At 34.3% G+C, this 9,872-nt stretch overlaps 1 protein-coding gene and 3 long non-coding RNA genes across 4 annotated transcripts; 2 read left to right on the forward strand and 2 right to left on the reverse strand.

Moving 5' to 3' along the window:
- Positions 1–375: 375 nt before the first annotated feature.
- On the reverse strand, positions 376–1,950 carry LOC142226097 (transmembrane protein 230). Its single transcript, XM_075295971.1, has 3 exons — positions 1,827–1,950; positions 1,558–1,748; positions 376–740 (listed from the first exon to the last, which is right to left on the reverse strand). The coding sequence occupies exons 2-3, from the start codon at positions 1,717–1,719 to the stop codon at positions 555–557; spliced, it is 348 nt and encodes a 115-aa protein (XP_075152086.1). The 5' UTR covers positions 1,720–1,748; positions 1,827–1,950; the 3' UTR covers positions 376–554.
- Positions 1,951–2,775: 825 nt separating this feature from the next.
- Positions 2,776–3,281, forward strand: LOC142223898 (uncharacterized). Its single transcript, XR_012718948.1, has 2 exons — positions 2,776–3,006; positions 3,064–3,281. It is a non-coding gene; the product is annotated as an uncharacterized LOC142223898 (long non-coding RNA).
- LOC142223899 (uncharacterized) lies at positions 3,271–4,116 on the reverse strand. The gene is made up of 3 exons (XR_012718949.1): positions 3,894–4,116; positions 3,726–3,829; positions 3,271–3,660 (listed from the first exon to the last, which is right to left on the reverse strand). It is a non-coding gene; the product is annotated as an uncharacterized LOC142223899 (long non-coding RNA).
- A 4,610-nt stretch (positions 4,117–8,726) lies between these two features.
- On the forward strand, positions 8,727–9,657 carry LOC142223900 (uncharacterized). Its single transcript, XR_012718950.1, has 2 exons — positions 8,727–9,161; positions 9,287–9,657. It is a non-coding gene; the product is annotated as an uncharacterized LOC142223900 (long non-coding RNA).
- The last annotated feature ends 215 nt before the right edge of the window (positions 9,658–9,872 follow it).

Consider the following 9,872-nt stretch of genomic DNA (forward strand, 5'->3'; position numbering starts at 1 on the left):
AAATGCTCAAAATAATATGAAAAAACTGTAACAAGCCTTTAATCTATTGGTTTGGCGTAGAGGTGTGCACGTGACATGAAATTGTCGTGACTCATGAAAATTTTCGTGATTCGTGCGTGAGTCACGCTCATGACAACAGCGTGAGTGTGCGTGAGCGTGATTAACAAACCAAAATGTCGTGCGTGAGCGTGAGTCACGAAAATAATATCTTCGCGAATGTGCGTGAGTAACGAATTACACTCACGAAAATATTCCTGCTCACCAACATAAAACGCTTAAGAGTTAAATTCAATTACAAAAATGGAAGAGCTATTTAGAAAAAAATTAGATATGACTTACTATATGCTTCTCCAAACACCAATCACCGCCAAAAGATAATTTTCAAGTACGTATAGTTTTATTAGTATCCTGTTCACATACATGAAGTAACATATAAACACTATGGCATCATATAAAAATTGTAACTTTCTTAAGTTCTATGGTTATATCAAACATTAAAATATATACATATATAGTCAGTACATAGTAATAAGTATACAATTGAATGCAACTGTTTACAACATTGGTATATCTTCAACAGTGAAACCATCACGTTTCAAACAAATGCATAGTAAAATGTATCCATAGTATCCACCGGGAATGAACATTAGAATGCCAAGGATCAATAAAGGCCAGGCTCGATCTGCGTACTTTTCATTTGTGAAACCAGATGAAACCAAAATGCTACATGTCAAGCAAGTCTGCAAAGGAAATAATTTTAATAAATTATACTTAACTTCATATTTAAAAAATCGCCACATGAATATGCATGTGTGTTATTATATGGGAGCTATACCAAATACTATTTGATTTTATACAAATTCCTCTTAATCAATAACTATTCGACGACCGTCTAGGGCTATATCAACTGAGACGATCAGTAATTTTATGTTGGTTTTTGTAATTTCAAGATATTCTAGAAGACAAACAAAAATTATTCTTCTAGATTTCGAATGCGATTTTACCCTCATAATGCCCTCGGTTTTGACTAATTGAACCTATTTTCTCTAAAATTTAGGTTTAACTAACAAAATGTGCAATGTCTTTTTCAGCCACAGCCGTTAATATTATTGGTCAATAATTAAAACTATCTTAAGCCGCAATATGGCATATCTTTTGTTTGAAAGTTGTTTTTAACTATCGTTACTGTATTATTAGCAATTTCTATATGCGTAGAACTACGCAAAACCCTGGCTGAGAAGTCTGGAAACTGAAATGAAGCAACGATCACTATATCATTAATTATAATTATATAACAGTATACCTTATTTGTAACAAAAATTTTAAAAATATTTTATGCATTTTAAATCTTCTGTTAGTCATTTGTTAAAATAAATTCAAGTTTACGAGAATACATATTAGTAGAATGATTAAAAACATGGTATCGCCAGATTTAAAATAAAACTGACATTGCGTTGAGTTTACAATAACCTCCATTTGGCCTTAAATAGACAAAGACATTCTAAGGCATTATTAAATTTATTTGGTTTGAGATTTTCATTTATTTAATTTACTTACCGCTCCTGCAACAAAGAAAAATAATATGAACAACACTGTTTTCCATGGAAATTTTCTTTCCGGTTTTACAAATTGCTCGTCGATAAATGCATCGGGTTCATCGAAATGCTGGTCATCTTCCTCCAGATTAGCGTAACCAGCATTAGTACGACGTCGGGACATATTTAGCTAATTTTGGTGCTGCTATGTTTCTAAATGACGAAAAGCAATTCCATAAAAAGATATGGCTATTGCAATACGTGTTTTTTCCTTTTGTATAATGCACTTACTACTTGTTTTTGTTGAGCTGTTGATACAAATAAACAAAACCACAAATACCAGATGTGAAGAAAAACAATCACAAATTCATGGCATTAGTTGACACGTATTGTACTTAACGCTATAATGCCAGTACTGCTCCGTTCAACGATGCCCGAGTCCAACTTTTCGAGACATATCCACAGATATTGGCCACACCATGGCTGAACAATCCCAATAAACACAAACGTTTGAAAAATGCTAAATTTCAACAATTTTTCAGACATTTTTTCAAAGGATTAGGGTAATATTCAAGTTGAGAAATTGTTGAGAAAATCGCGTTCTCAACAAAAAACAGACATTACCCTCAACAGTGAAATTCAACACATTAGCAATAATATCTCAAGTGTTATCCTCAAATTGGAATGCATCGCTACTCAATAATTTGTCAAACAATTTTCGAAGCGAGTCAAATTCAAAATTAACATCGTTGCAAATGCTTTTCAACCTAAATTTGTATGAATGATATCCCCACTTCAAATTGAAAGTCAATGCCAAAATTCTATGAATTTTGTATAATTTATTCATTTTCATCAAAATGAAATATATAGTAATACACTACACTACATAATACACTACAATACCAATTGATAAATAATAATCTTATTAAACATATCAACAAATAAGAACAAAAAAAAAACAAACAAACAACAAAACTTTAAATGTCTTAAACATTATTAGTAAACACTTTTGCATTGATAATTCGATTTCCTTCCTTTTGGTTCCTTCCTTTTATTAACATGCGGGCAATTTGAAATTAGGAACGTACTGGACCGCGTGTTAGAATTTATTTCCAGCAGAAGAAATTCGCAAAATATCCATTTTAAACTGATAATAGCATATGAATTAAACTGACGATGTGATGCACATTTTCATCCAGAAGTTGTTGATTTCAACAATTTGTTGTTTCCCTGCCAGCATTTCAAAGTTCCATTTCAACCTCATCGTTACCACAGACTCGTAAATGTCACTTCAACCATCATGAAAAGGTACATCAAAAAGTACATGCAAGTAATTTGCCATCCCTACTGTTAAAAAAGCCATTTTTTTTTTTTGTGAAACGCCAAGCGTAACCAGCTTGTTATATTTTAATTAAATAAAAACGAAAATAAAGTTCTGAAAACATAGATTATACGCTTAAAATTGTGAAAGGTATATTGGTGAACAATTTGGTGATTTTCCAAATGGAATAAAGTGATTGTTTTTCAGATATTTTACAGACACGCTGCCTCCATGGAATAAAAACACTGGTTGATAGACGCAGCAACATGTAACTCGCTACTTGTAACTCAACATCATCATTAATGCCAAAAATTATGTTAAATGTAATGTGATAGTGGTATAAATGTTATATTTTTAAGAATTTGTAAATGTTTAATCAAATTAATAAATATCTAAACAAACGTGTTTTACTCGACCACAATGAATCTTTTACAACTATCTTAAAATGCACTTTTTCTGATTGTTTGGAGGGTCCCTTATTGGCGTCGTTCTAAATTGATCTATAAAGGCACCTAATAATTGCACTCATGCGAAACATTTTTGTAGTAACTTGGCGTGGTACAACTTCTCAATAGTGACGGCGCTTTTCCGACGAGTTTTTGATGTCGTATATGATTGTTTTCGACGTAGTGGGGATTCTCAAAAGAGTCCCCAAATTCAAAAAATGTTGGCAGGGTTTTAACAATTTTAATAGGTTGCACTTGTAATGTTTCTGGAAACTTTTTCTTGTCGATAAGCCACTCATTTTTCATTAGCCAGCTTCTTATTGTTTGCAAGAATGTAGCATCCAAAGATTTTAGTTTTCTGCAAAGAGATTTAAATTTAGTGACTTCTTTAAAGTGTTGATTTAATTTTTCATATTGACGTACCAATTATTATAAACTATTTGAAGCAGTTCCAGTTAATTGTCCACCATTTTTCATCGGTCAGCTTTTAATGTTTTCAAGAACGTAGAATCCATAATTTTAGTTTTCTGCACAGAGATATACATTTAGTGACTTCCTTAAAGATTTATTTCATTTTTGATTTTCACTTACCTATTTTTATAAACTATTTGGTTATTTGTCTAAAATTTTCCATTTTTTTATTTCTTGCAATTGACCACGAACTTCGTTGCACAAATAAGTATTGAAAACCACATGGTTTTTTCGTTGCATTTTAGGGTAGTGTTTTGTCAAAGTTTTCTCATATTATCTTCAACACCTTTTCAAAGATTTCGTCAACATTTTGGCAAATTGGAAGTAATTCGCAAACAATTTGAATATGTATTGAAGATGAGCTATTCCAAGTCAAGTTGAATTTATGTTGAAAATTATATTTACCCTCAAACTGAAAAGTTGTTGCATTTGAAAAACGCTCATCCTGTGTTTATTGGGAAGAAAGTTAAATCATGGGCCCATACATGGCTGAATAAGGAGGTTGAATCACGATAACAAAAACAACAAAATACAAATATGTTGTTTACAATTTTAAGAAGTCAAAATCAGCTGATAAAAGAATCGTATGGCATTGGTAAAAGTGGCAATTATTTATTCTTTCAATTGTCCTGAAAAAAATAATTCAAATCAGAAAAAATAAAGGTTCAAATTTAATTGCGTCCCCTGCCAGCATTTCAAAGTTCTATTTCATCATCATCGCTACCAGAGACTCGTAAGTGACACTGCAACAATCGCCAACTGTGATGGGGGAAGCGTATGAAAAAGTATGAAATGCATATGAAAGTATTTTACCATCACTATTGTTACAATTTATATTTACAAGAGCTTATAATTTATTTAAATAAAATCGATAATGAAATGCTGAAAACATAGTTATTTCGCTTAAAATTGTAAAAGGTATATTGGTGAACAATTTTGACTTCCCAAATGGAATAAAGTGATTGTTCTTCAGATATTTTACAGACACGCTGCCTCCATCGATAATAAAATAACTGGCTAATGCGCATTACAGACTATCAGTTATTCCGGACGGAATGTCGGTGTTTGTAAAGAATCTTACAGTGTGTCGGATCGATACGACTTGTCGGCGATGACTAAATAATCGGTAAATGTGTTATCGATCCCATAAACATGCAGCAGTATCGATTATGCCTTCGGACTTAACTTATAATGTGCACAATATATGGGATATGTTCGACACGAGCACTGTCGTCCGGAATAACTGATAGTCTGTAAAGGCCGGTACTCTGTTCGGTTTTCGCGTTGAAACTCCATACAAAACCAAAAAATGCGAAAAATTTGCGAAATTTTTTCCATTTGTGATACTTTGTTTTTTCGTGTTGAAAAACTCACGTTTATAGCACGGCGCCATTTGCAATGTGAATTAAGAAATAATTTATTTATTAAAAACTATTTGTGCGCGTTTATAAATCAAACACGGACCATATTTTTGTTCCGAAACTATACAAAGGATCAAAGGAATAGCAGATCAATTGCCCAAGAAAAATAAAATGTTATTTTGTAAAAACAAGCAACAACCACCAACATAATCCAATATCGCTCCCTGTAAAATAGCGCTCCAAGCTACCTAAAAAAACGCCGCTTTCTATGTGCGAAATAATGGTTTCCATAAAAATTTTTCGCAAGAATGAACATAGTACCGGCTTTAAAGCGCATAATAGACGCTGCAACATGTAACTTGCTACTTGTAAATCAACGTCGTTCTATTATTAGGGCTGTTTTCTTTTTACACTGGATACAACATTTGTATGGGCTATCCAGAACATCGTTGCACTGGTGTTCTATCCAGAACATCGTTGCACTGGTGTTCTATCCAGAACATCTCATCAGTGCAAGTCGCGCCGATCTTGCCAGATTGTGTTTTGATAAAGTGACGCTTCATTGATTCACAATAGCACTTAATTGTGACTAATTTATCGAAAAACATGTAATTCAAAGTGGTATAGTGTCATAAATAATCGCAGCAGTAAATATTTATTACTAATTGGAGCATTTCATACATTAAAAATGCAAGATTTCACTTCTTTTCTGTGATTGTTTGTAAACAGCTGATGACAGTGTTGCATATTTTTGGAGATGTCCTGGATAAACTAGTACTCTGTTTTCTTTTAGCCCTTCACGGCTTAGGGTATCCAGTGCTAAAAGAAAACAGCCCTATTAATGAAAAAAATTATGTTAAATGTGTTGTAATAGTGGTATAAATGTTATATTTATAAGAATTTATAAATTTGTAATCAAATTAATAAACATTGGAACAATCTTCTTGCGAAAATTTTTTATGGAAACCACCCTGCCAACATTTTTTGAATTTGGGGGCGCTTCTGAGAATCCCCACTACGTCGAAAACAATCATATACGACATCAAAAACTCGTCGGAAAAGCGCAGTCACTATTGAGAAGTTGTACCACGCCAAGTTACTACGAAAAAGTTTCTCATCAGTGCAATTATTAGGTGCCTTTTTAGATCAATTTCGAAGGACGCCAATAAGAGCCCCTTCAAACTATCAGAAAAAGTGCATTTTAAGGTAATTGTAGAAGAATCATTGTGGTCAAGTAAACCACGATTGTGTAGATGTTTATTGATTTGATTAAACATTTATAATTTCTTACGGCCATTTTCATGTAGCTCCGTTAGGTTTATCTCATCACATTTAACATAATTTTTTGCATTAATAAAAGAATGATGTTGAGTTTTAAGTAGCAAGTTACATATTGCAGCGTCTATCAGCCAGTTTGTTTATTTTCGATGGAGACAGCGTGCCTGGAAAAATATTTGAAAAACGATCACTTTATTCTATTTGGAAAGTCGAAAATTGTTCACCATATTCCTTTCCCAATTTTAAGCGTAATATCTATGTTTTCAGAACATTATTTTCGTTTTTATTTAAATAAAATATAACAAGCTGGTTGCGCTTGGCGTTTTACAAAAAATAAAATGGCTCTTCTAACAGTAGTAATGGCAAAATACTTTCATGTACATTTTGTACTTTTTGATATTGTTACGAGCCGCTTGGCGCTGGAGATGCTTGTTTTGGCCAGCTAACTCACCCGGACTCCCTTGGGTGTGAGTTCATCCCAACTCCAGCCTAACGACCGTACCAATAAAAATGAACGGACTGCATCTACTTGCCGAACATCACCCCGAGATGAAGGAAGATGGAATCCTCCAATTGCCCACCCAACCATGGTCATATACCTCCCCGGATAATAATTTCACTTATGACCCCTGATGACCCAACCGCCGGTACCCTTACTCCGCCATACTAACCACCCTTATACAACCACTTTAACCAGTCATGTTAAGTCTACACATTTCAACTTATAATCATTATAATTTTATTTCTTCAAAATTTATAGGCTAAATAAAAAATAGATGATACGAGATTTATAGTTTTTCTTAATTTACCAATGAAATATATGGAAACAAAACAAAAGGTATAAAAAAAGGATGAAATTTAAAAAAAAAAAAAAACAAATCACAAAAAAATAAAAGAAAACTTAAATTTTTCCTAACTTGTTCAGAACCCTCAAATAGTATTTCAGACCCGATATAAACCACGAGTACACAAAAAAAACTATATTTTTAAATCCCAGAAACTTTTCCCTCAACATACCCTAATGAGCTCGTTAGGAAAGTATATTTTCTACGAGAGAAATGGGAAACTAATTTTAAGGACATAAAAGGTTCATTTGGCTTTGTTTCACCAAAACCGAAGATGGATTTTTGTATTTCTTTCTTTCCCTTATAGTTGCGCCTAAAAACGATTTTTGACTAATACAGATATTTTTGGTCTCCACTTATTGGCCTTGCTTTGGCAACACACTCTCGTCACCGTGCACTCTGTTAATAAACAGTAACGTAAATTTCAGTGGAGCTTTTAATTTTAATTCGGGTCATCAACCAAACAGCGCAATTTTAGCACGGACAATAAATAGTTTACACCGCCACCTGTTGCAATTGGCTTATATTGCCCCAACCAGGTGACTCCAAGATTAGATAATCGCAGTTATGGGTGTTGAGCTCCACTATACAGGGTAGCTCGAACTGGCTATTTCGGAGTGGTCGTTTCTTTAGGGTGGTTCAGACCACTTGATGCAGCATACAACAAAACGACGGTTTATACGCAAAAAAATCTTGGAACTATTTTCCTACCTTACAGTTGCTGAAGGAACTGGTCCTCTGTCCCAAATCCTGATGTATCTTATCCTCTGCCTCGCGGTAGATTTATTTCCAAAGATTTTCCTATAAAAACATTCCACTTATCAGAAATAATGCACTTTTTCTACCTTTCTTCTCATAAGTACTCACTTCAATAAAGAAATCCTTTTCTCCTGTTTGAGATTTTCCCCGAAAGCCTTGATTACTTTACCCTGATATTCCTCCAGTGAATTCTGTGCCAACTATAGATTTAAACAAAAATCACTCCATGTCTTTATCTTCTCACAAAAACACCAACACAAATTCTCAATTTCCTTTGCTCTTTACGAACCTGTGAAAACGTTTTGTTATTTTTCTTTCCTTTTCAACTTTGAAATGCACTACACTGGCTGTACACTCAACACCACTATGCTTTATTACTGATGGCTTCTTCTCCTATTCCTGGTCCCTTTTATAATCTCTCTCATCTCGTCTGGAAAGTTTCCAAACCCATATTTTTTCCTTATTATGCGGTACTTTCCCGCTAGTAGCCATATTGCCTATTATCCTATCTCATTTGAACCGATATCTTATTCATTTCGTTGCGTCTTTGCCGCCTATAGGTACCGTGGACCCATGAATGAATTTACGACATTTGAATTCTACGCATATTCATAAACGTTGGCAGTCGGTATTGCCATCCCTAAATACTCCTTAGTACTACTCTATGACTACCACAAAAAACAACCCTGCCTCAACTGACTTCTCTTGACAGAAACATGCAAAACAAAAGAAAACATTGTAAACAACAAAACGAGAGCGAAGAGCCACAGCAGGAAATTTTTTAAAATTTAATATTTCAAGCTAAACCCGTTCCTGCCTTGCCCTGTGGATATACACCAGTCGCATAAACGACCTCCAACGTCCATACAAATCAACCATCACGACCTCCCTTTGCCCTTTGGAGAAATTGAAATGATTTGTGTCACCAAAGAAATATTTTATTGGTACAACTCATTTTATCAACGTGAAGACAATTTGTACGTTGGAAACATTTCTTTGGAGGGTTACATTATCAGTCCAATTTCAATTATGGGCAAATTTCAACAGTTGTCGGCCAACAAGCGCATTTAATGAAGCCTTTCGGAATCGCAGTGCCACCCCATAGATACCACAGAAGTGCTATTGCAGGTACATCCTAATGGAAGGTAAAACTACCAGGCACACCGACCTTACTCCACCGAATAGATAATATCTGCCCATTGTGGCAGACGTTATCCTCGGCCGCAACCCCGTCAGGTCCCCTAATGTTTCCTTATTTTATCTTTTACAGCTCACATGCCATTTCCTCCGCAACAATATGCTTCCCCCATCACAGATCGCGATGGTTGTGGTGACATTTACGAGTCTGTGGTAGCGATGAGGATGAAATGGAACTTTCAAATGCTGGCAGGGCATTATTTCGCACATAGAAAGCGGCGTTTTTTAAGTAGCTTGGAGCCCTATTTTACAGGGAGCGATATTGGATTAAGTTGGTGGTTGTTGCTTGTTTTTACAAAAATAACATTTTATTTTTCCTTGGGCAATTGATCTGATCTTTGATCCTTTGTATAGTTTCGGAACAAAAATATGGTCCGTGTTTGATTTATAAACCCGCACAAATAGTTTTTAATAAATAAATTATTTCTTAATTCACATTGCAAATGGCGCCTGCTATAAACGTCAGTTTTTCAACACGAAAAAACAAAGTATCACAAATGGAAAAAATTTCGCAAATTTTTCGCATTTTTTGGTTTTGTATGGAGTTTCAACGCGAAAACCGAACAGAGTACCGGCCTTAATAAAAGAATGATGTTGATTTACACGTAGCAAGTTACATGTTGCAGCGTCTATTAGCCGTTTGTTTATTCTCGATGGAG

The sequence above is a fragment of the Haematobia irritans genome, chromosome 2 (assembly GCF_050003625.1).
Source record: "Haematobia irritans isolate KBUSLIRL chromosome 2, ASM5000362v1, whole genome shotgun sequence".
NCBI lineage: Eukaryota > Metazoa > Arthropoda > Insecta > Diptera > Muscidae > Haematobia > Haematobia irritans.

Bases quoted from the DNA above. Each gene is read 5' to 3' on its own strand.
- LOC142226097 (XM_075295971.1), bottom strand. From the start codon at position 1,719: ATGTCCCGACGTCGTACTAATGCTGGTTACGCTAATCTGGAGGAAGAT. The intron at 741-1,557 runs GTAAGTAAATTA...TTTCCTTTGCAG, and splicing joins TTTTCTTTGTTGCAGGAGCG to ACTTGCTTGACATGTAGCAT.